At 36.2% G+C, this 27,626-nt stretch overlaps 1 protein-coding gene across 3 annotated transcripts in view; it reads right to left on the bottom strand.

Annotated features, from left to right (window-relative positions):
* Positions 1–27,626, bottom strand: part of TMTC3 (transmembrane O-mannosyltransferase targeting cadherins 3) — a 94,367-nt gene that overhangs the window by 21,586 nt on the left and 45,155 nt on the right. For 2 of the 3 annotated variants that reach the window (XM_049694267.1, XM_049694268.1), the window contains exons 9-14: positions 21,287–21,407; positions 19,493–19,604; positions 11,783–11,886; positions 10,331–10,500; positions 8,173–8,399; positions 4,200–5,006 (exon numbers count right to left, since the gene is read on the bottom strand). In XM_049694267.1, coding sequence (XP_049550224.1) covers positions 4,200–5,006; positions 8,173–8,399; positions 10,331–10,500; positions 11,783–11,886; positions 19,493–19,604; positions 21,287–21,407 — 1,541 coding nt within the window. Of the gene's footprint in view, positions 1–803; positions 5,007–8,172; positions 8,400–10,330; positions 10,501–11,782; positions 11,887–19,492; positions 19,605–21,286; positions 21,408–27,626 lie in introns of those variants that run through there. The other variant, XM_049694269.1, reaches the window with a different exon arrangement.

Raw genomic sequence — 27,626 nt, 5'->3', positions numbered from 1 at the left:
TCATTTGTAGAGACGTGGATGGATCTAGAGACTGTGATACAGGGTGAAGTAAGTCAGAAAGAGAAAAACAAATATCGTATATTAACACATATATGTGGAATCTAGAAAAATGGTACAGATGAACCGGTTTGTAGGGCATAAATTGAGACACAGATGCAGAGAACAAACATATGGACACCAAGGGGGGAAAGCGGGGGTTGGGGGGTAGTGGTGGTGGGATGAATTGGGCAATTGGGATTGACATATATATACTAATATGTGTAAAATGGATAACTAATAAGAACCTGCTGTATAAAAATAAATTTTTAAAAGAAAAAAGATACTTGCCGATTTGTTATGAGATATATATATCTATTATAACACATAAATACGTAACATACATTTTACATATATATGTATATATCCCCTTTTAATAACTTTATGAGGAAAGTATTTTCCCCAACCTGCAGATGGGGAAACTGAGGACATATAGGTTAAACAACTTCCCCTAAGTTATACTAGCAAGTGTGGTACCAGTATGTGAATCCAAGTAGATTCATAACTTAAACTCCTAATTATTTCACTACACTGACTTTCAACTGTGTATGTCTATAAAATTTCACATTTGAGTTTGTCTCATTTTCTTAACTGAATTTCTGTCACTCTGGGTTGGAAATGTATCACTGTTAGGAACTAAGTTAACATGTACCTTTCTCAGGTCATTGCTTATAAAACTACTGGCCAGCTCTTCTTTCTTTGTGGGGGAAGAAATTTCTTGATATGCTATTATATTTTTCATTTTAACACTAAAAGGCAATTCAGGATAAGGTTTTAAAAAGTATCAATTTAATACTGAATATTTAGAAATATGGTACACACAGACACCACAGTAATATAAAATGCATACAATTATCAACTATTTTATGAAAACTTAACATGGACGGCTGACATCTTCCAACAGATAAAACTCTAGACAAAGGTACCAGATATATTTGAGTTTTCATTTTAAATATGATTTAGTCATGCAATTAGGTTTTTAAAAAAATAAATATGACAAATATATGGATTTCTGAAGTATAAACTGACATACAAATCTATATATTTTCATATTTTTCATTAAAGCATCCTTAAAGAAGCATTCTGTAACATGAAGTTGAGAGCTCAAATTAGATGAAAGGCATGAGGTTTTAATAGAACTGAGTAATTCACATACCAAACATCTACATAAAAGTAAAGACAAAATTGCAAACATATTTGCTTTATCCTCCAAGTCATCAACTTCATAAAATTACTTACTGGAATAATTATTATAAAATTCCCAGTTCTGAATGTTAGTAAGGACACACACATAGGAGCAATATGAGAAAAAGTTTCTTTTGTAAAACAGCAAGAACTAAAACTACATCCCCTTATTAGTACATAAACCTATGATAAGCTTTCTTTTTCAAACTTACAAATGCTCACAACTGTGAAACACAGGTTAGTGAATTGGGCTAAAATGTCCCTACCCTCCATTTCCCCCAAATGGCAGCTTCAAAGGAAAAACTATCCATTGACTTTTTCACCTCAACAGCTTGAATAAAATTTATATTATGAATTTAAAGAGAAAAAATAATCACCTCACACATAAGCAAACTTGATGGAACTTAAGATGGAATAAATACTAGGTATCAGAAGAGCATATTCCTTAATGGAAGTTAAAACATCAAAATTAATTGGATTATGTCACTAATTTAAAAGTTAACACAGGAGAGATAAGAGGATTTTCTTGAACGAATTTAGAACAGTGGTCCCTAACCCTGACTACAAATTAGAGAGCCTTTGGAAAAACTGAAGCATGGCTCTACCCATAAGAAATTCAGATTTAATTGTTGTAGGGTGGGGTCTAGATGATTCTAATATGAAATGAGGGTTGAGAAACAACTGATTTGGAAAAGTTATTGATTACTCAGGGTGAATTTGATTTAAATAAATTATTCAAAATATGAGCACTTCCTACATGATAGGCACTGTTCTAAGTGCTAATGTGGAGAAAATTCTTTTTTCTATAAAAATCATTGGATATTAATATATCTTTTATCTTTTGAATAGTTACATAATTTTATTAAATTATTACTCAAAGCTTTTATTACGGTCTGCTGTCATAAAAGATTTCCTTCTACTTTTTTGAACTATCCTCAGTTGATATTATAACAGAATAGATCAAACTCAAACTTCTTCTCAAGATATATGTAGAGAATGTAACAATAACAGTTTCATTTTTCAAGTCATGGTATATGAGGTATTCTCCACCTTATATCTGGAGTCACAAAGCTATAATTTAAAAACTGAAATCAGGTATTGCTTTAATGAATCAAAAATGTACTACCATTGATGTCAGTGCTTGCTTTATATTGCCTAAAAAATAATCTATGACAGCGCCTCAGAGAACCTAGTAAGAGTAGGTCTTTAATACAGACCATGTTTCTTATGACCTATTTATAAAACATCCCTTTAAGAAAAAAGTTACAGGAATATGGGTTTTGAAACATAATTAGAAATTCATTATTTCAAAGGAACAGAAATATAGTTTTTGAAATGCTACATAATTAGAAATTAGTTACTATCCCAAGACGATAGCCTGAGCTTTAACATTTTAATGCATTTTAACTCATGAAAAAAGTCAGATTTAATAAATTTGATTTGTATCTACTCTTCAAACTAACATTTTTCAGGTTTAAATTTGCTAAAACCAACTGATTAATTTATTAATCATATACTAGGCTAATTATCTTTTTTCTAGCTGGACAACAGGCCAAAACTGACGAAATTTTGGTTCAACCATAATATATGCATGTATAGAAAAATGCAATAGCAATTTATTTTCCATACTTGATGGACTTAAAACAGCATTAAATTTTTTTTTTTTTGCTGTACGCGGGCCTCTCACTGTTGCGGCCTCTCCCGTTGCGGAGCACAGGCTCCGGACACGCAGGCTCAGCGGCCATGGCTCAGGGGGCTAGCCGCTCCGCGGCATGTGGGATCTTCCCAGACCGGGGCACGAACCCGTGTCCCCTGCATCAGCAGGCAGACTCTCAACCACTGCGCCACCAGGGAAGCCCCAACAGCGTTAAGTTTTTTGTGGAAGCTCAGTAGTCAAAATAAATACTTAATAAAAATATACACCGTAAGATATCAAGAACTTAGTGTTTAAAAATAAACTTTGTCACATTGTTTTGCCTTCAGTTAAACAGAACTCAATTTAGGTACCTAAGGTATCTAAGAATAATTAAGGTATGTTTTTGGAAACAAAATTAAAATTCAAGTAACACTAGAAAGATAACACTAAGATGAAAGAGAAACTTACTATGTTTTAGCTCAAAAGTTTAATCAAGTTATAGCTACTGGGACTTCTCAATATGACTATGACCCTCATAAACAGGAATAGTTTGGGAAACAAAAGTCAAAGAGTCATGATTATGTGGTTCATGCTGTGAAACCCTCAGCACGTAAAAAAATGAAAATACAGTATATATGAGCACCATCAGAAATGTGTGTGTGTATATGTATTTAAAACTTTACCTGATTAAAAATTGCCATTTAGAGTGAAGGACAAGTACACAGTTACGAAAATACATACTTAAGCTAACATGTCATACGACTTATTTTAAAATGTTTAATCTGGCGTTCCTTCTAAAAATCAAAAAAAGAATACAACATAAAGAAAGTCAGCCAGCATTCTTTTGTAGTGCAAAGTCCCTTGGAAATAGAAGGTTACTGAAGAAAAAGAATGTGTTCAATAAGTGTTTTCAAATCCATAGTCAAATTCCAATATTTAAAGGAAAAATGAACTAATAAATATGAATTCACAGAATAAACCAGCACATGTTGGATTTGCCCCCATGGGATTACCATTCAGGCCTCAGATTATTTTTAACTGAGGGTAATCAATGTTATTCTGCTGAAAGAATCTTCCTTCTATAAGAAAATATACAAATTTCCCACCTGTAATTTCTGCTATAGTCACCAAAACTCTAAAAACTACTGTCATATATAATACATACCCTGGGGTAATGAAAGGGTCTTTAATGAAAATCTTATTTTGATCCTACGTAGAGGCAGCTTATGATAGACTGTTAGTATCCTTGCTATTTTTCAAAGCTCTCAGTATAAGTAATCACATGATATAGACTGAAGTTCTTTGAAACCACTGTCACGTGATAAAGGGTAATGCTATTCACCATTTAAAATACGTTCAATCTCTTCTAGTCTTTTTAAAGCAGCAACTCTTTTCTTCTCAATTTCTTTGATTTCTTTTGTTGTTTTGTGGGGGGTTTCTTTGTCTGTATTTTTTCCTAACTGTTTGTTGGATTTCGACTGACTTTTATTATCACTTGTTTTTATTATCTGTATAGGTCTGGGTTTACTTTTGATTTCTTTTTCATTTTCAGTTGGAATTTTGTCTCCTTCTATACCTGAAGTCTTCCCAGCTGGGAATACTGGCTGTTCTACAAAACTAGATGAAGAAATTTTATCCCTGACTATATTCAAATGGCGTTGAATATATTCTTCATGTGGTGCTAATGCCAATGTTTCAACCAGGCATCTTTCAGCTTTTAATAAGTCCTTCTCTTCAAAATAAACAACACAAAGATTGTGTTTTCCTTGCACATTGCTTGGATCCATCTCCAAAATCTTCTCAAAACATTTTTTTGCTCCAAGTATATCTTTCTTTTGATTCATCAGAATGTCTCCTTTTAAAATGAGACCTTTGATATGATCAGGATAGTATCTGAGTAACTCTTCCAAGATTGGCAAAGCCATTAATTCCTTTGCAGTCTGAGAATACAGGAGAGCCAGATTAAACAGAGCACTTCTGAAATCGGCTTGTAATTTTATGGCTTTCTTCATCCACATCTCTGCTTCAGTGTCCTTTTTGTCATCCATGGCAAGCATTCCCAGATTGAAATAACCATTAGCATCTAGTGGCTCCTCATTTACATAGCTTAGAAGTCGTTTTCTAGCTTCAGGTCTGAGTTTAACCTCACCTAAGAATTTAAAAAGAAAAAAAATTATACTATGAGCAAATGAATAAGTCTGAGGAACAAAGCCACTTGCAAGTATTTATCTAGATTACAAAAAGACAGCATCAAAACAATTAATTGCTGTGCCTAAATTAAAAAGCAGAAAGAAAAAATCTCAAAGTTTTCATAGGAAAGATGTATATGAAGCACTGAAATGGTAGCTCATTTCCTTTCCTTTAAAACAGTAAAAGTGCCTCAAAAACTAAAAGGGGAGCCAAAGCAATCTTGAGGGGAAAAAAACGGAGCTGGAGGAATCAGACTCCCTGACTTCAGACTATATTACAAAGCCACAGTAATCAAGACAATATGGTACTGTCACAAACACAGAAATATAGATCAGTGGAACAGGATAGAAAGCTGAGAGATAAACCCACACATATACGGTCAACTAATCTACAACAAAGGAGGCAAGGATAAAAAATGGCGAAAAGACAGTCTCTTCAATAAGTGGTGCTGGGAAAACTGGACAGCTACACATAAAAGAATGAAATTAGAACACTCCCTAACACCATACACAAGAATAAACTCAAAATGGATTAGAGACCTAAATGTAAGACCGGACATGATAAAACTCTTAGAGGAAAACATAGGAAGAACACTCTTTGACATAAATCACAGCAAGATCTTTTTTTGACCCACCTCCTAGAGTAATGGAAATACAACCAAAAATAAACAGATGGGACCTACTGAAACTTAAAAGCTTTTACACAGCAAAGGAAACTATATACAAAATGAAAAGACAACCCTCAGAATGGGAGAAAATATTTGCCAATGAATCAACAGATAAAGGATTAATCTCCAAAATATATAAATAGCTCATGCAGCTCAATATTAAAAAAAAAAACCCAATCAAAAAATGGGCAGAAGACCTAAATAGATATCTCTCCAAAGAAGACATACAGATGGCCAAGAGGCACATGAAAAGCTGCTCAACATCACAAATTATTAGAGAAATGCAAATCAAAACTACAATGAGGTATCATCTCACACCGGTTAGAATGGGCATTATCAGAAAATCTACAAACAACAAATGCTGGAGAGGGTGTGCAGAAAAGGGAAGCCTCTTGCACTGTTGGTGGGAATGTAAATTGATACAGCCACTATGGAGAACAGTATGGAGGTTCCTTAAAAAACTAAAAATAGAATTACCATGTGACCCAGCAATCCCACTACTGGGCATTTACCCAGAGAAAACCATAATTCAGAAAGACACATGTGCCCCAATGTTCACTGCACCACTATTTACAATAGCCAGGTCATGGAAGCAACCTAAATGCCCATCAACCGGCAAATGGATAAAGAAGATGTGCTACATATATAAAATGGAATATTACTCAGCCATAAAAAGGAATGAAATTGGGTCATTTGTAGAGATGTGGATGGACCTAGAGACTGATACAGAGTGAAGTAAGTCAGAAAGAGAAAAACAAATATCGTATATTAACACATATATGTGGAATCTAGAAAAATGGTACAGATGAACCGGTTTGCAAGGCAGAAATAGAGACAGAGATGTAGAGAAAAATGTATGGACACCAAGGGGGGCAAGTTGGGGGTTGGTGGTTGTGGGATGAATTGGGAGATTGGGATTGACATGTATAAAATAGATAACTAATAAGAACCTGCTGTATAAAATATAAATTTTAAAAAAACACGAAAACATATAAACAAACAAAAAAACAAACTAAAAGGGATGAAATATCTCCTGATAGTTTAGATTCTAACTGGGAGTAGACGAAGAATAGAGAATTAAGAGGAAGAGGCATGGGATTTGCCAACAAAAACAAATGTTCAATCTTGATTCTGTTAATTTTATGCACTAAACAAATTATTAACTTGTCTGGGTTAACCTACTGAATTTTCTAATAATTACATGAGATATATAAAAAATGCTCAGTAAATAGTAACTATGACTGGATAAACAAAATGTTCTAGTCTTATTAAATCAGATATTTTCTGTATGTTATTTAAAATTTTTTAGTACTTTTCAAAGGTAAAAATACACCATTATATATAAAGCCTATGTCCAATGTCTCACTACACATAAATCAGGTTTTAGGAAACAAATATTTTATTGAGATAATTTCTATTGCAAATAAATACAAAAAAATTCAATTTCTAAAACTACACACCCCAGGGTGCAATCTTGTGTCAGATAATGGGCACCTTTCATGATTACTAAGGTTAGCTAACTTTACAAAAACATTATAGTTTCCTAAACTTAGCTTTTTTGAATAACAGACATAAAGATCTTCCTCTATTCTTTTATGTGACAATATGATAAATAAAGAAAATGTGAAATAAATCAGTAGGCTTAAGTTCTTGTCTTGGACTAGTTACTAACCTAGCCATATAAAGTTAGGGTAGTTATTACATCTGTTTGGTCCTGACTCTCTAAACTACAAAACAGATGACTGGCAAAAACAAACTCAAAGGCCCTCTTTAGCTATAAAATATGATTCTTAACATTTTTTGCAAAAGTTTTATAAAAGTATCTAACAATTAATATAGAGATTTTTCCAAACATAAAAATTAAGATTATAAATTATATATATTGCCTTCTGAAGCCGTACTAAAATATATCAAAGATCCTGATTTATTGTGATGAATAATTTAGTTTTGCTAAATTTATAGAAAATATAGGAAATTATAATAACGTCTCAGAAAACAGTAAAACGATACAAAATGATATCAAAAGTATTTGGACTTATAAATCAAGAGAAAATAGAATACTATTTTGTCTAAAACATATAATGCTCTTGGCTCCCTAGAAATAATTACCTAAAAATTTTTACAAATTCAGATTATTTGAATAGTATGATATTTATACATAAGATATATTTCCATGAATAAAATGACAAAATAGATAAATATGGTATTGCTTAATAGACTGTCTGAAAAATCAGTTTTAACATATACCAGAAGAACTAACAATTAGTATTGTCATATATGTTAAGGCTATTACTTGAAAAGTTTACTTCAAGTATTTTAAATATTCTTCTTATAAATTATTTATGCAGTTTTGATGTAAACCATCCATTCATAAAATGTTTGCTGAGGGTAAGATTAGGTTTTATTATATTTCAAACTAGAATATGTTTAAATATAGAAATATTTTGAAAAAACATACCTGATTCTTGCATTAATATAGCAGAATTGAATAACGCTAGCTTATGCTTTGGATTTAGTTCTAAAGCATGATTAAAGTTTTTTAGGGCTTCATTTGGTTCTTTAAGTTCAATATGAACAATCGCCAAGTTGTACCAAAGATCTGCATTGTTTTTGTCCAGCTCTAGTGCTTTAAGATATGCTTCTTTTGCTTTGACAGGTTTATTCATTTTTAAAAGCAATTCTCCTCTGTGGAAAAATCAAACACAAGCTTTACTTACATTACTGTGTCAGTCTATAGATACTATTTTTCACAAGTTTTAAGCTTTTCCACATATTCACAGCTTTCCTTTTAACTTAGGTTTTTAAAATTTTCTTTTAAAAATAACAAACTGTCCTTAAACCTGAACACATTAGTTTAGCAAATTTGGCTTGATATGTTTTCAAATATTTTTAAAGAAGGAAAGAGCATGCCTGACGCTAGAGAGTAAGATGTCGGGAGGTATCAAAGAAAGGGGAACAGAGAAAATATATTCTTTGAATATATCTTGAAAAACAGCAGACTAGTCTACATCAGAAAAATGATAGCAACTAGAGTGGGAGATTAATTTGTCAGATGAAGTAACAGCATTTGAAGAAGGAATATAAATACAGTAGTGATGGGGAAATTCCAGTATTCAAATCTGTTAGCAATGTCTCACTATACAAAAAGAAGAACATTAGAAATTGTTTACCCCTTAAAATTACTTAGTTTTCTTCGATGTATTCTTATAAAATGACCATTCATTAAAAAGAAAAGGAATTTAAAAAGCCGATCTGGTAGGATGGAAGGGCAATAGTGCCACCTGTAGATACTTTTGAGGAACACATCTGAAACTAATGATCACAGTTTGAAAATCATTTTAGAAATCATTCTAATATGGTTACATTTTCTGTTACAGAGCTTAAAAAAGTCATTTTTACATATGTGCAAATCAGTTTAAGTACTGAAATGAGTTACTTTTATTATAATACTACTCTTTCTTGAAGTATTAGCATAGGCATGAAATCAAATAAACTAATATTCCCAATTTCTAGAATAAGTGTCCAAAATGTGATTTTTTTTTGCGTTACGCGGGCCTCTCACTGTTGTGGCCTCTCCCGTCGCGGAGCACAGGCTCCGGACGCGCAGGCTCAGCGGCCATGGCTCATGGGCGCAGCAGCTCCGCGGCATGTGGGATCTTCCCGGACCGGGGCACGAACCCGTGTCCCCTGCATCGGCAGGCGGACTCTCAACCACTGCGCCACCAGGGAAGCCCCAAAATGTGATTTCTTTAAATGCAGAGATTATTAATTCTTTATAAATTAACATATGACACGTTTTATTTATAGAAACAACCCCAGTAAGCTTAGTGAATTTCAGCAAGTACTAGATAAGGCTGAACAAAGACAGCTTCCAGCTATGAACGGATTTCATTTCAAAAACTTAAATTCTGAATGCATTTTCCCCATATAAACAATGTGACAAATTATAATTAGGTTTCTGGAGCACGCTGCAAAACAAAGTTTAACATAAAATTTTCCTCAGGTACAATACAAATGATAAGACTTACATGAGAAAATATATCAACTTCTAATATCAAATTCTAATATTACAAAAATTTTTTTACTGGCAACTAAAAAGTTTCTTTGTAGTAACAATAACCAGTCAATTCTCAGTATTAATTTAAGAAAGCTCTTGAGAGTTTGATATTATATAATTATTTCTTAATTAATTTTATATATAATGATTTCTTAATTATACAATGATTTCTTAATTATTCTATAATAATTAAGAATAACTTCTTGTAAAAATAATTATTTTGTAATAATTAAGAATTATAAAAGGTAAATTTCAGCTGTTTTAAATAAAAGTGAATTTGTAATGAGAAGCAAATGAAATTAAAGAGGAGCTTTTCCTACCCTTCCTTTTGTATAAATAAACCTAAGTTTGCTATTATAAGTTATGGACTTCCTTGTCAATTTAAAATGAAATCAATTAAATTTGTTAGTCTAAAACAGGCTGTATTTCTATGCTCTTGGTTGCTAACTAAGATTTACTAGAAGAAGAAAAAAAAGCCAAATTAGTCAAAATAGCTTAAAAGTATATGCAGGTGCAGCTTTAATCTTCTATAGTGAAAGCCTAAAGCGAACTACAACACCTGCTAATGTAAGCCTGCTTGAAGTCGGGTCTCATGCTTATTGCTTGTCGGTACAGCTGATCCGCTTCTTCCAGTCGGGACTCATTTGCTCGTATCAGGTTGGCCAGATTAATGTAAACATTTAAGTGGTTAGGTGCAATTCTGGCTGCATATTTTTTACCAGGAATAATCTGTTAAAAAAAAGGGGTTTTTATAATTTGACATTTCAGTACCAAATAAAATCTGAAGTAAGTAGTCCTAGTGTTTTATTTAAAATTTACATAGAACATAAAAAGACACACTGCAATACTAAAATAATACATAAAAAATGTGAAATAATCTGCAGTATCCACAAAATGTAAGTAAAATAATTAATGTTTAGTAGCAATGAAGGTTGTATTTTTTCATTCATGCCAGCTCAACAGATTACTGTTAGATTTTTATATATGTATTATTTTATGAAGTCATAGAAATCAGAACTTCTAGAGGCTAAGGTCCCTTAGTATGTTTGAGTCAGACCAGGAATAGAACTTGGATCTTTTCTCTCAGTCTACTGTATTTGTTACACTATGTCAGCTTTCATGTTGTCAGCAAAATATTTACTGGTTGTGATAACAGGGTAGTTAATTTTACTTCAGAGCTATAGTAAACCCTCACTTGTTTGGTGGAGTTAGGAAATAAAATTCTCTAATTAACTGATTATTCAGGTTAAGTAAAGGTTATTATATATAATATATATGAACCCAAGTTCTCAATGAACATAATAAATTATATCTGATAAAAATCTTTATTGAACAGAATTTAACTTTAGGATCTTAGGACTGAAATAATTCTTAATGTATCATGTGGTCCAACTACTTTTAAAACATTTAGCAAACTGTCAAATCATTTCAATATTACTACTGTTATTAATACAGTATTAATAATATAAACTACAATTGAGAAAACTGTAGCCCAGGGTAAACTATCTTTGCAGATTACACACAGCTAGCTGGCCAAGGGCAGTATCAGATTTTCTAACTTTGACTTTGTATTGCGGATATCCAAGAAATCTTGTACTTGTGACATTATAGCAAATGATGGGCACAGGACAGCAACAGAGATGTATCCACTCATTTTATCACTTTGTTTTCTTCATTTATTTCTTGATAGGAGTAATGTTGAATTTAGTGCTTACTGCACATAAATAAAATTCTTTTCATTTAAAGTCACTTAACTCATAAATAACTTGTAATCAAAAATATCTAAAATTCATAATATCATAATTTGGTTTTCACAGACTATAAATTTTAAGTGAGCTATGAAAGTGAATGTAATCTTTTATAACACTTACAGTAATAGATGGTTCACTGGACAACTTACTTTTAATATCAACAAATTGAAGAATAGATAAAGATTTTCCATTTGGATAATTCTATTCAATATGGACATCTAGCAGACATGACACAATAGAAATAATTTATGACTACTTACTTGAGGCATCAGCGACTTAGCTGTCATATAAGATTCTTCAGCTGCTTTGGTTCTATTTAAATTTTTATAAGTTCTTCCTACATTCATGTGGGCACCAATATCATCTAAAATTAAAAAAAATCATTTGTTGGCAAATACACTAAATAGCATTCAATGTAAACTACTAAGAAGACATGTTTCTAGAAACAAACACACTAAAGCAAAAGAATGTAAAAGGAGGCAATAGGTCCTGCTTCCTCCTTAAAGCTCTTCTAACACAACTTATTATAACTTATGAGCAAGGCTACACTAGAAAATTATTAAATAAAGTACCATAAGAAAAGAAAATACACATATGACATGAAAAAACTATTTGAATGGCTCCTGGAAGGGTTAAGATATGAGAGGGGAGAAATAAAGGTAATGATTAAATTTACATCTTTTTTTTTCCACTATATTTTACTATCCTATACTAAGGCTTACTCTTATTTCCTTAATCTCATAGCTTTGGAATTCACTCAAAAGCAAAAAGGATTTACAAGTGAAAAGGATCACCATGATTACTAGAATTATTTCAAGTATTATAAATAACAAAAATGAATCCATGGTGGCATAGGGGCAAAGAGCCTGTGAAAAAAACTTTGTGACTTTGTTTTTAAAAATTTTTGTGAATGTGGTTGGAGTGCAAGTTATCTGGATTCTATAATATTACTTAAGATGCAGCAGCCCAGATCTCTTAAATGATGATACATTCCCATATAATTTAATTAAAACTTTTAAAAAGGTTGTCTTAATATCAAATCCTCAGCAAATTTATTCAGGGATAGAAAAATATAAAATTAAAATAAAAAAGATATGAGGGTTCATTGTACACTAGTTTTAAGATATACTTCCCAGTAAATATTTCAAAGCTTTGGAATAAAGATAGAAAGAAGGGAGATCTTAAATTAGACAAATTTTACTCAACATGAATCTCTAACAGACATGACAAGGTTTCAAATTATGATTACTACTTGCCTGTGACACCAATGATGATTTTGCAGTTGTGAAATAGTTCTCTGCCTGCAACTCCGAGGACACATAGGGGCCAAGCATATATATTTTAGGCATTCCTCTAGGAGGAGAGTAACAGTCCTAAGATCTTGCTAAATTATGTTTCAGGTTGGCAATTGTGTGCACTGTACAAAAACTGTTAGATGCCATATGGGTTTAGTTAGAGAACTAGGGGACAGGATTGGGGGAAAGAGGTTGATTTCTTGTTTTTAGACATATTGCTGAATCTCATGGGGTCTCAGGAGGCGGTCAAGCCAAAAAAAAAAAAAGAAAAGAAGAGGAAAAAAGGCCCAATACTGGCAGCAATTCAGAATACTTGTGTAGCTTTGAAAAATTCAGATACCTTACCCTACCCAGCTCAATCAAAACAGAATCTTCAGGAACAGGATTGCAAAAATGTTTTAAAAAAGTTTCAGAGGCAATTCTGATGTAGATCCAAGGTTGAAATACATTGCATTACCAAGAGTATATAGAGTTTTTGCTCTTATACAGCTCTTTAAAAAAAAACTTTTTTATTGAAGTATAGTTGAATTACAGCATTGTGTTAATTACTGCTGTACAGCAAAGTGACTCAGTTATACATATATACATTCTTTTTCCTATTCTTTTCCATTATGGTTTATCACAGGATATCGAATATAGTTCCCTGTGCTATATACAATAGGACCTTGTTTATCTAAGCTCTTTTTTTTTAAACATCAGATAAATCTATACCATTTACTACAGAGATCAGAAAGTTACCCAGAAAAAACTAAGGGTATATAGAACCTGAAAAAATTATTTATACAGTAAAAATTTAATCTAAGAAAAGAACAAACTGAAAGTTTAAGTAAATAAAAGTGAAATTATGTCAGGTAAGTATTTAAAATGTTACTGAAAAGAGCCCCAACCAACCTTAGAAAAGAGGTTATCCATTAGGATGAAAGACAAGGCAAATTACTATCTACTAATCAGGTTCTTAGAACTATGGCAAGGAGATACTCTCATCAGTGAAGACTACAGACACTAGAGTAAGGCACCCTTACTTTCTCAAAGAACAAAGATAGCAATCAGATAGCATTTAGCGTCAAAAAAACCTACACAACACAGCTAATAAAATGAAACAATTTTTAAAATAAGTTACAAAGTTTAAGATTCTAGGAGGAAACAGCATTACTGGTAAGGTAAATCTATATTCGAAAAAAAAAAAGGTAAGAAAGCAGGCAAGATATAAAAATCAATTACATTTGAATGACTAAAAAGCTACAGAATTTCAAAAAACAATCTTGCTATTATGAGTGCGCTATCCAAACCAACAGCAGCCTGAATCTAGCAGTCTGTCTTTAATTCAATGTAAACAAGGACTGGCAAATATCAGGCAACTCTGTGCCTAATAATTCTTCAGCCACCAACAGTGAAGTTAAGTATTGTCACACTGATGGCCCAGGCATATGTGTTGCTTTCCAGTTATTTCCTACTCACAAATTTGTCAATTTATTTAAAAAGATATATTTATAAATATCTGGAAACTCCTGAAAACTCTAAAAATCATTTCTACCTTGATGGCATCAAAGTTGAACTAGAAATCCATGATTATTTTCGTTTCAAAGATTTGAAGTTAGATAAAAATGAAATCATTGATTTTAAGGCAAAAATTAACCTTGGAGAAATCTGGTGTTTCTCGAGAAAAACCTACCCTCGTCTTATAAAGGTGTTTATGGAAACTGTAATTCAATTTACAAAAATTTTATCTTGTGAATTGATTTTTTAAAAAAACTTGTAACCTTGATAAAGGAGGCAGGAATGTACAGTGGAGAAAGGACAGCCTCTTCAATAAGTGATGCTGGGAAAACTGGACAGGTACATGTAAAAGTATGAGACTAGATCACTCCCTAACACCATACACAAAAATAAGCTCAAAATGGATTAAAGACCTAAATGTAAGGCCAGAAACTATCAAACTCTTAGAGGAAAACATAGGTAGAACACTCTATGACATAAATCACAGCAAGATCCTTTTTGACCCACCTCCCAGAGAAATGGAAATAAAAACAAAAATAAACAAATGGGACCTAATAAAACTTCAAAGCTTTTGCACAGCAAAGGAAACCATAAACAAGACCAAAAGACAACCCTCAGAATGGGAGAAAATATTTGCAAATGAAGCAACTGACAAAGGATTAATCTCCAAAATTTATAAGCAGCTCATCCAACTCAGTAACAAAAAAACAACCAACCCAATCCAAAAATGGGCAGAAGACCTAAATAGACATTTCTCCAAAGAAGATATACAGAGTGCCAACAAACACATGAAAGAATGCCCAACTTCATTAATCATTAGAGAAATGCAAATCAAAACTACAATGAGATATCATCTCACGTCGGTCAGAATGGCCATCATCAAAAAATCTAGAAACAATAAATGCTGGAGAGGGTGTGGAGAAAAGGGAACCCTCTTGCACTGTTGGTGGGAATGTAAATTGATACAGCCACTGTGGAGAACAGTATGGAGGTTCCTTAAAAAACTACAAATAGAACTACAGTATGACCCAGCAATCCCACTACTGGGCATATACCCTGAGAAAACCATAATTCAAAAAGAGTCATGTACCACAATGTTCACTGCAGCTCTATTTACAATAGCCCAGAGATGGAAACAACCTAAGTGCCCATCGTCGGATGAATGGATGAAGAAGATGTGGCACGTATATACAATGGAATATTACTCAGCCATAAAAAGAAATGAAATTGAGCTATTTGTAATGAGGTGGATAGACCTAGAGTCTGTCATACAGAGTGAAGCAAGTCAGAAAGAGAAAGACAAATACCGTATGCTAACACATATATATGGAATTTAAGAAAAAAAAAATGTCATGAAGAACCTAGGGGTAAGACAGGAATAAAGACACAGACCTACGAGAGAATGGACTTGAGGCTATGGGGAGGGGGAAGGGTAAGCTGTGACAAAGCGAGAGAGAGGCATGGACATATATACACTACCAAACATAAGGTAGATAGCTAGTGGGAAGCAGCCGCATAGCACAGGGAGATCAGCTCGGTGCTTTGTGACCACCTGGAGGGGTGGGATAGGGAGGGTGGGAGGGAGGGAGACACAAGAGGGAAGAGATATGGGAACATATGTGTATGTATAACTGATTCACTTTGTTATAAAGCAGAAACTAACACACCATTGTAAAGCAATTATACTCCAATAAAGTTGTAAAAAAAATAATAAAAATAAAACAAACAAAAAAAACTTGTAACCCAAAACAAACAAAAGACTGTAATCAACTGTTTGTCTAACATGTCATTCATGTTGCCTGGTCAGCGACCATTGTATAGTTTATATTCTCATTCTGGCTAAGCAAAAAAAGCCTTCAGACTGAATGTCTTTTTTTTTTTTTAAGCTACTTTAAATGTTAAGAATCTCTGCTCTCTGTGATCCTCTACTGTTCTAGGATTTTAAATACCATCTATATGCTTGTTACTTCAAATTTTTATCTCTAGTCCTGACCATTCCCCTTATCTTCAGACTTATAGTTCTATCTCCATCTGTATATCTAACAGGGACAAAAAAGACTCTTGATTTCCTTCCCTACATGTCGTTTTAGCTGTCAAATCTATCTACGAAGAACACAGCTGAAAAACACAGAATGAGCCAAGAAGTCTCTGAATGACAAATTCAATTTTTCCAAGATTATGTACTTTTTCATAATAAATTGTAATAAAATGATTTGCCTGTTTTCCTAGCCCACTGTTTATTAGAGACTGCAATTTTGAAAGTATGGTAGGTAAGTCATACTAACTAAAGGAGATAGGTTCAAGTAAGTATCTTTTTTTTTTTTTGCGGTATGCGGGCCTCTCACTGTCGTGGCCTCTCCCGTTGCGGAGCACAGGCTCCGGATATGCTGGCTCAGCGGCCATGGCTCACGGGCCCAGCCGCTCCGCGGCATGTGGGATCTTCCCGGACTGGGGCGCGAACCCGTGTCCCCTGCATCGGCAGGCGGACTCTCAACCACTGCGCCACCAGGGAAGCCCCAAGTAAGTATCTTAAAAACAGCCAAAAGTGACAACTGACAACGAGAGGAAAAATGATTTTAAACCAAACATCCACAATCACACCCACCCACCAACACGATTTCATTTTGTCCTGACAATACAATGAGATAGAAATTACTGTCCCAACTTAGAAATGGGAAAGATAGGGCTGAAGGGGCCTAAATATCATCTTCTAAGTCTCCAGGTCCCTGTGTGTCTGACATAAAGATGACGTTGCTTCTCTTTTTAAAAACTCCCAGAATGAACCTAAAAGGCTTCAGAAAGCAATGAATTGAAACTGCCACAGTTAGTGACCACTGACTGTGTGTTAAGACTATGCTAGATGACACAGGGACTATGAAGATGAATCAGATGTTCATGCTGCCCCTAGGAAGCTCCTCAGTTTAAATACATAGATATTTTAAATAAATATTTTAAACGAACATTTAAATAACAAATATCACAGAAAAGATACAAAAGTTGTAAGGAGTCTTAAAGAGGAGAAATATTTGCTTCTAACTGGAAAGATAGGAGGGTTTTTTTGTTTTGTTTAGAAAAGAAGCCATGTGAGATGGGTAGCAAAAGATCGGTAGGGTGTGGTAGGTGGATGGGAAGGAAAGGAGAAGGGAGGAATTCTAGGCTCAAGAAAGAACACGAAAAAATGCAAAGAGGTGAGGAAGCTCATGACATGTATCCTAGATTTCAAGAAAAACTAAAATACATGAAGAGCCAGGAGAGATAAAATTGGAAAGATAGCTAGACCATCAGTTATATATTTCTACAACATTCTCTAACAGGAATTTGGCTTTGCCTTGGGGACACTGGCAGCTTTTCCAAGTGGTGACTGTGGTCTTTTTCTTATCTCTTGCAACACTGGGCCTGGAGTTAGGTGTCCTCCTTGATCCTTACCACTTCCAGACCTCTGTAATTCCTTAAAATCACTCAACTCTGAATTTCAGATCATTAAACTCTATTATCCACTACCCTTCCTTATTGCAGTCACCGATCTCATATATAGCTCCTGGTTCCTTGTTCTTTCCAACATCACACAGTTGTCAAAATTCTTAGTAATTTCAAAATCTATATAGATGTATCTTCCAATAGTTGCCTTGATATCCTTTCTTCCAATAATTTTCACCTCCATTCTCCTTTAACTAGTCAGTTCAATGGCCACAGTCATATCTAGTCGAAATACAGGGGGCACTGCCCACCACTCCCCACCCCTCCAAGTATATTTAGAAATGTGTGTGTGGGGAAGTACTTTTTGGTCATCATACTGAATGGAAAGTAATGATTGTACTTGGTAGGTGGTGGCCACGTTTGGTACATATCCTGGAACACTGAAAACTAAAAATGCTCTAGCTAGACCTTACTCAGACACCAACAATTTTTCAGATCTATAAACAACTGATCTGATCACCTTTTCCTCATCTTTCATCCTCTCTCACATCCCTTCATAACCAGCTTAGGTTGTGTCTCAATATTCCCTTATCCCTTTGTTTAGTAATACACATCTGACAAAATTCTAATCCTGTTTAACCAAATTCTCCATGCCTGTACCACTGCACTTATAAAGTAGTGGGAGAAAACTTTTAACCACATCAACTGGTTTAATTGTAATTAAGTATTGCTAAGCTCAAGTAGGGTGTTAGAGCTGCTTGACAGTCATAACCATATTTTCCTACTCTACACATTTTCCTAGATCTTTGTTTCTCAACACGTGATTCATGGACTAAGTATCACCTAGGAACTTACTAGAAATGCAGAAATTCAAGCCCTACTCTAAATCTCTATGTATCAGAACATGAACCAAATGATCTCCAGGTGATTTACAGGTACATTAAAGTTTGTGAAGCTATGTCCTAGATGATTACTTCAGACCCTCTCCTGGTCTTAGATTTCCAGCACTTCCTCTCCATTCCCCACACTCTACTATTGATTTTACTTTCTGTTTCACTGAGAAAACAGAAGCAAACAAAGGACAACTTCCAGAAGCTATTCATCTATTATTCACCTGCCTATATCATGTCTCTACACTCTGCTTTCCCTGTTAACATAGGTTAACTATTGGTTCAGTTGACTGAATGAAATCCTCACCCTGAGCACTAGATCCTATTTATCTATTCCCATCTGTTCAAGGACATTGACCCAGTACTTCGGTTCCTCACCTTGAATTATTATTTTTCCCACCTTCAATGGATTAGTCACACACATGCTTTGTTTCTCTCACCTTAAAACAAAACCCCTAAAATTCCCAAAAAACAAAAAAAAACCATCATCCTACTATCCTCTCTTGACCCCATACTCGGCACCAACATTTCTTATCAACACCCTTTAAAAGAGTTTTTAGTATCAACTGTCTCCAATTATTCTTCTCCCACTCTCTTAAACTCACTATCAAGCTTTTGCATCTATCCCTTCACTAAAACTGCTCATCAATGCCACCCAACAACTCTGTTTAAAAAAGACTCCTTAAATGTCTGATATAAATAGCCCTAACATAAAATCCATTTCAGAAATAAGCCAGCACCAAACACTGTACCATTCCAGTCAGTTGGAATAAAGCTTGAAAATAAACTCTACCTATTTTCCACAAATATAATCATGTTTTTAAAAAGAAAATAAACTACCACAATAGCTTTATTAGTTAATAATGCTTACCTGGCTGAACATGGGTAGCCTGTAAGAAGTATTTCAAAGCTCTCTCAAAGTTCTTTTCATTTTCCAGAGCATGACCCACATTATTCCATAATTTGGCATTATTTTTATTTACCTTAAATATGGAAGTACAGATAGAAATTAGTTAAATTAAAAAAAATGAGTCTAATTAACACAGATTTTGTTTGGTATACTATTAGGAATGGAGTACTCCATAGAAATGTCCATGAACAGATGAAGTGGGTAAAAAGGTACAAACTTCTAGCTTTAAGATAAGTAAGGTCTGAGGATGTAATGTACAGCATGGTGACTATAGTTAACAATACTGTAACTATATGAGGTAATGGATGTTAACTTATTCTGGTAGTCATTTTATACACACACACACACACATGCATATAATCATTATATTGTACACCTTAAAGACAAAGTTATATGTCAATTATATCTCAATAAAACTGGAAAATAATCATTCCGATTTCTTCCAGAAAAAAAATGTGTATATATATGTGTCTATGTATGTATACATACAACTCCAATTAACATGGATATCTGTTTGGTATATTATTAGGAATGGAGTGTTCCATGGAGATAAGGAAGAAGTCAAAAGAACACTGCTTCATGAAGTTTACCCTCTCCTCCCTTTCAACATTAAAATACTAAAACCACAGTTTATCTACTTTACATGTTAAAATTTTACTAAAACTTTTATTTCATCAAAACATAGAACTGTTTGAAAACTCCTGCTCTATTATTTATGTTCTTTTGGGAAAGACAGAATTTGAACAAGTGAATATGTTTAAACACTGCACTGATGACTTATTTTGAGGCTCGACATAAAGCTATTTATGTAGTCTATTATGGTAATGGGAACCCTGGCGAGCACAGAAACAGCCAAAAGGAAGTTAAGAATTCAGAGATTTGAAGACAGGGAGCATCTGAAAAAAAATCACTGCTTATAACTTTTGCAGAAAACAAATTTTGTGACTTATTCTCATTTATGCTGCCCATTCTATAAAAATGCAGTATCACTCCTTTCTGTCAGTTCCTATCTTTCCTACAGTATTATAACCATTGGTTATTCTCCATATGGAAGGGCACCATTTTTTTTTTTTTTTTTTTTTTGCAGTACGCGGGCCTCTCACTGTTGTGGCCTCTCCCGTTGCGGAGCACAGGCTCCGGACGCGCAGGGTCAGCGGCCATGGCTCACGGGCCCAGCCGCTCCACGGCATGTGGGATCTTCCCGAACCGGGGCACGAACCCGCGTCCCCTGCATCGGCAGGCGGACTCTCAACCACTGCGCCACCAGGGAAGCCCAGGGCACCATTTTTTGCCATGTATTTTATTTCATTCAATCTAAGATGCCATCAATTATAAGGTTCACCATTATTTTAGGTACCATTAAGAAAGAAAAAAGGTCACTAATTAATTGTAAAATGCCTTTTACTGTAAGATTTATTCTGATTTCAGAGATGTTAAAAGGTTTAAATAAATAAAAAGGTACACCTTAAGAACCAATGAAACAAAAGCATTCATATTTAAACATTTTATCATTTGAGTGTCTAACAACGGTATAGCATTTGTGCAATTATTCACATATGCTCTAGACATACACCTAAGCACTAGTCAGGGCACTAGTTATGGTATATATTATACGAAGAAAAAATTCTTTTTATTAATTTTGTGGTGAAGTACTTAACATTGACAGTTAACTGCCTAGTTAAAAGTAAAGTTAAAACACTGTATCAGGGATGGCTATAAGAAATAATTGATGACATATTCTGAATAATACTTTACCTTCAAGGCTGACATAAACAGCGTATATTCAGACTCCCAATCCCAATTTCTATGGAGTGTTTTTAAGGCATGAGTGAGTATCACCATAGACAGACAAACCCAGGATAACTTTTTTAATACACTATTTAAGAAAAAAAAAAGCAGAACAAAAGAAACATTGTCTACATCACCAAAACAGAGGTAAGAAATATGCTAAATATCTCTAAATATAATGTTTGAATTTATTCTAAAGATTAGGGATTGTTCTAATAATCATCCAACTTGAGAGGGAACAACACTGAAAAACTTAAATATTATGAACACTTATACACTTATACTTCACTCTTCAATTACATTAAATATTTCAATATTTGCCTTTATTTCAAAAATTTTGTTTTGATTTAATGACAAAAAATTGATAAAACCAATTTTTAATTGTGAATTTTTATATTTAGAGTTCTTTTGTACCATTTACCTATAACTTCCATATTAGTAGTGTTTATAAAGGGTCAATCTTATCCCCGGCTATATTTAAAAACATTATTGTTTTACAATAAACACCACAGATTATCACGGTATTCTTGAAGAATTTTACACTTTAAAGTAGAATTATTTATTAAAAGTCATAGTAAAATTAACTCTATGAAATAGATGTAAATTACTTATATAGCTTTAGGTTAATCATTTGGGACTGAATTTCTCAGTTAAAAATGATGGTTATGCAGAGATCAGTTCAAGATGGCAGAGTAGAAGGATGTGCTCTCACCCCCTCTTGTGAGAACACTGGAATCACAACTAACTGCTGAACAATCACCAACAGGAAGACACTGGAAGTCACCAAAAAAGATACCCCATATCCAAAGACAAATGAGAAGCCAATGAGACAGTGGGGGGGGCGCGATCACAATAAAATCAAATCCCATAACTGCTGGGTAGGTGACTCACAAACTGGAGAATACTTATACCACAGAAGTCCACCCACTGGAGAGAAGGTTCTAAGCCCCACGTCAGGCTTCCCAACCTGGGGATCCAGCAACGGGAAAGGAATTCCTAGAGTATCAGACTTTGAAGGTTAGTGGGATTTGACTGAAGGACTCCGACACGACTGAGGGAAACAGACACTCTACTCTTGGAGGGCACACACGAAGTAGTGTGTGCACTGGGACACAGGGGAAGGAGGAGTGACCCCATAGGAGACTGAACCAGACCTATCTGCTAGTGCTGGAGGGTCTCCTGCAGAGGCAGGGTGAGGCTGTGGCTCACCGTGAGGACAAGGACACTGGCAGCAGAAGTTCTGGGAAGTACCCCTTGGCGGGAGACCTCCATTACCGCCATTACCCCACCAAAGAGCTGAGTAGGCTCCAGTGTTGGGTGGCCTCAGGCCAAACAACCAACAGGGAGGAAACCCAGCACCACCCATCAGTAGAGAAGCAGATTAAAGTTTTACTGAACTCTACCCATCACCAGCCTCTCCCATCAGGAAACTTGCAAAGCCTCTGAGACAGCCTCATCCACCAGAAGCAAGAAAAACTACAATCCTACAGCCTGTGGAACAAAAACCACATTCACAGAAAGATAGACAAAATGAAAAGGCAGAGGGCTATGTACCAGATGAAGGAACAAGATAAAACCCCAGAAAAACAACTAAATGAAGTGGAGATAGGCAACCTTCCAGAAAAATAATTCAGAATAATGATAGTGAAGATGATCCAGGACCTCGGAAAAAGAATGGAGGCAAAGATCGAGAAGATGCAAGAAATGTTTAACAAAGACCTAGAAGAATTAAAGAACAAACAAACAGAGATGAACAATACAATAACTGAAATGAAAACTACACTAGAAGGAATCAATAGCAGAATAACTGAGGCAGAAGTACGGATAAGTGACCTGGAAGACAGAATGGTGGAATTCACTGCTGTGGAGCAGAATAAAGAAAAAGGAATGAAAAGAAATGAAGACAGCCTAAGAGACCTCTGGGACAACACTAAACACAACAACATTCGCATTACAGGGGTGCCAGAAGGAGAAGAGAGAGAGAAGGGACCTGAGAAAATATTTGAAGAGATTATAGTCGAAAAATTCCCTAACATGGGAAAGAAAATAGCCACCCAAGTCCAGGAGGCGCAGAGTCCCATACAGGATAAACCCAAGGAGACACAAGACGAGAGACATATTAATCAAATTGGCAAAAATTAAAGACAAAGAAAAATTACTGAAAGCAGGAAGGGAAAAACAACAAATAACATATAAGGGAACTCCCATAAGTTTAACAGCTGATTTCTGAGCAGAAACTCTACAAGCCAGAGGGGAGTGGCATGATATACTTAAAGTGATGAAAGGGAAAAACCTACAACCAAGATTACTCTACCCAGCAAGGATCTCATTCAGATTCCATGGAGAAATCAAAAGCTTTACAGACAAGCAAAAGCTAAGAGAATTCAGCACCACCAAACCAGCTCTACAACAAATGCTAAAGGAACTTCTCTAAGTGGGAAACACAAGAGAAGAAAAGGACCTACAAAAACAAACCCCCCAAAATTAAGAAAATGGTAATAGGAAAATACATATCGATAATTATCTTAAACGTGAATGGATTTAATGCTCCAACCAAAAGACATAGGCCTGCTGAATGGATACAAAAACAAGACCCATATATATGCCGTCTACAAGAGACCCACTTCAGACCTAGGGACACATACAGACTGAAAGTGAGGGGATGGAAAAAGATATTCCATGTAAATGGAAATCAAAAGAAAGCTGGAGTAGCAATACTCATATCAGACAAAATACTTTAAAATGAAGAATGTTACAAGAGGCAAGGAAGGACACCACATAATGATCAAGGGACGAATCCAAGAAGAAGATATAACAATTAGAAATATACATGCACCCAACATAGGAGCACCTCAATACATAAGGAAACTGCTAACAGCTATAAAAGAGGAAATCAACAGTAACACAGTAATAGAGGGGGACTTTAACACCTCACTTCACCAATGGACAGATCATCCAAACAAAATTAATAAGGAAACACAAGCTTTAAATGACACAATAGATCAGACAGATTTAATTGATATTTATAGGACATTCCATCCAAAAGCAGCAGATTACACATTCTTCTCAAGTGTGCATGGAATATTCTCCAGGATAGATCACATCTTGGGTCACAAATCAAGCCTCAGTAAATTTAAGAAAATTGAAATCATATCAAGCATGTTTTCTCACGACAGCGTTATGAGATTAGAAATGAATTACAGGGGAAAAAAACGTAAAAAACACAAACACATGGAGGCCAAACAATACGTTACTATATAACCAAGAGATCACTGAAGAAATCAAAGAGGAAATCAAAAAATAACTAGAGTCAAATGACAATGAAAACAGGATGACCCAAAAACTACAGGATGCAGCAAAAGCTGTCTAAGAGGGAAGTTTATAGCAATGCAAGCCTACCTCAAGAAACAAGAAAAATCTCAAATAAATAATCTAACCTTACACTTAAAGGAACTAGAGAAAGAAGAACAAACAAAATCCAAACTTAGCAGAAGGAAAGAAATCATAAAGACCAGAGCAGAAATAAATGAAATAGAAACAAAGAAAACAATAGCAAAGAGCAATAAAGCTAAATCTGGTTCTTTGAGAAGATAAACAAAATTGATAAACCATTAGCCAGACTCATCAAGAAAAGGAGGGAGGGCTTCCCAGGTGGCGCAGTGGTTGAGAGTCCACCTGCCGATGCAAGGGACACGGGTTCGTGCCCCAGTCCAGGAAGATCCCACATGCCGCGGAGCGGCTGGGCCCGTGAGCCACGGCTGCTGAGCCTGGGCGTCCGCAGCCTGTGCTCCGCAACAGGAGAGGCCACAACAGTGAGAGGCCAGCGTACCGCAAAAAAAAAAAAAAAAAAAAAGAAAAGAAAAAGAGGGAGAGGACTCAAATCAATAAAATTAGACATGAAAAAGGAGAAGTTACAACAGACACCACAGAAATACAAAGCATCCTACGAGACAACTACAAGCAACTCTATGCCAATAAAATGGACAACCTGGAAGAAATGGACAAATTCATAGAAAGGTATAACCTTCCAAGACTGAACCAGGAAGAAATAGAAAATATGAACAGACCAATCACAAGTAATAAAATTGAAACTGTGATTAAAAATCTTCCAACAAACAGAAGTCCAGGACCAGATGGCTTCACAGGTGAATTCTATCAAACATTTAGAGAAGAGCTAACACCCAACCTTCTCAAACTCTTCCAAAAAATTGCAGAGGAAGGAACACTGCCAAACTCATTCTATGAGGCCACCATCACCCTGATACCAAAACCAAAGATACTACTAAAAAAGAAAATTACGGGCCAATATCACTGATGAATATAAATGCAAAAACCTTCAACAAAATACTAGCAAACAAAATCCAACAACACATTAAAAGGATCACACACCATGATCAAGTGGGATATATCCCAGAGATGCAAGGATTCTTCAATATACGCAAATCAATCAATGTGATACACCATATTAACAAATTGAAGAAAACCATATGATCATCTCAATAGACGTAGAAAAAGCATTTGACAAAATTCAACACCCCATTTATGATAAAAACTCTCCAGAAAGTGGGCACAGAGGGAACCTACCTCAACATCATAAAGGCCATATACGACAAACCCACAGCAAACATCATTCTCAATGGTGAAAACCTGAAAGCATTTCCTGCAAGACCAGGAACAAGACAAGGATGTCGGAGACCTGGAAGATGGCGGAAGAGTAAGACGCGGAGATCACCTTCCTCTCCACAGATACACCAGAAATACATCTACGCGTGGAACAACTCCTACGGAGCACCTACTGAACGCTGGCAGAAGACCTCAGACCTCCCAAAAGGCAAGGAACCCCCCACGTACCTGGTTAGGGCAAAAGAAAAAACTAAACAGAGACAAAAGGATAGGGACGGGTCCTGCACCAGCGGGAGAGAGCTGTGAAGGAGGAAAAGTGTCCACACACTAGGAAGCCCCTTCGCGGGTGGAGACTTCGGGAGGCAGAGTGGGGGAGCTTGGGAGCCGCGGAGGAGAGCACAGCAACAGGGGTGCGGAGCGCAAAGCGGACAGATTCCAGCGCAGAGGATCGGGCCGACCGGCACTCACCAGCCGAGAGGCTTGTCTGCTCGCCCGCTGGGGCGGGCGGGACTGGGAGCTGAGGCTCCGGCTTTTGTCGGAGCGCCGGGAGAGGACTGAGGTTGGCGGCGTAAACACAGCCTGCAGGGCGTTGGTGCGCCGCAGCTGGCCGGGAGAGAGTCCGCGGAGGGGTCTGGACCTGCCGAAGAGGCAAGAGACTTTTACGTCCCTCTTTGTTTCCTGGTGCACGAGGAGAGGGGATTAAGAACGCTGCTTGAGAGAGCTCCAGGGACGGGCGCGAGCCGCTGCTAAGAGTGCGGAGCCCAGAGACGGACATGGGACACATGGGACGCTAAGGCCGCTGCTGCCGCCGCCAGGAGGCCTCTGTGCGAACACAGGTCACTAGCCACACGCCCTTCCGGGGTGCCTGTGCAGCCCGCCACTGCCAGGGTCCCGGGATCCAGGGACGGCTCCCCCGGGAGAACGCACGGCGCGCCTCAGGCTGCAACGTCACGCCGGCCTCTGCCGCTGCAGGCCCGCCCCACACTCCGTGACCCTCCCTCCCCCCCCACCCCCCCCCCCCGGGCCTGGGTGAGCCAGAGCCTCCGAATCAGCAGCTCCTTTAACCCCGTCCTGTCTGAGCAAAGAACAGACGCCCTCCGGCGACCTACACGCACAGGCGGGGCCAAATCCAAAGCTGAGCCCCTGGGAACTGTGAGAACAAAGAAGAGAAAGGGAAATCTCTCCCAGCAGCCTCAGAAGCAGCGGATTAAAGCTCCACAATCAACTTGATATACCCTGCATCTGTGGAATACCTGAATAGACAACGAATCATCCCAAATTAAGGAGCCCTGTGGATGAAAGGCTCTTGGTGCTGCAGCCAGGAGTCAGTGCTGTGCCTCTGAGGTGGGAGAGCCAACTTCAGGACACTGGTCCACAAGAAGCCTCCCAGCCGCACATAATATCAAACAGCAAAAATCTCCGAGAGATCTCCATCTCAATGCCAGCACCCAGCTTCACTCAACGACCAGCAAGCTACAGTGCTGGACATCCTATGCCAAACAACTAGCAAGACAGGAACACAACCCCACCCATTAGCAGAGAGGCTGCCCAAAATCATAATAAGTCTACAGACACCCCAAAACACACCACCAGACGTGGACCTGCCCACCAGAAAGACAAGATGCAGCCTCATCCACCAGAACACAGGCACTAGTACCCTCCACCAGGAAGCCTACACAACCCA

Source organism: Orcinus orca, chromosome 11 (assembly GCF_937001465.1).
Source record: "Orcinus orca chromosome 11, mOrcOrc1.1, whole genome shotgun sequence".
Classification (NCBI taxonomy): Eukaryota; Metazoa; Chordata; class Mammalia; order Artiodactyla; family Delphinidae; genus Orcinus; species Orcinus orca.
This window is presented reverse-complemented; position numbering and strand designations above follow the sequence as displayed.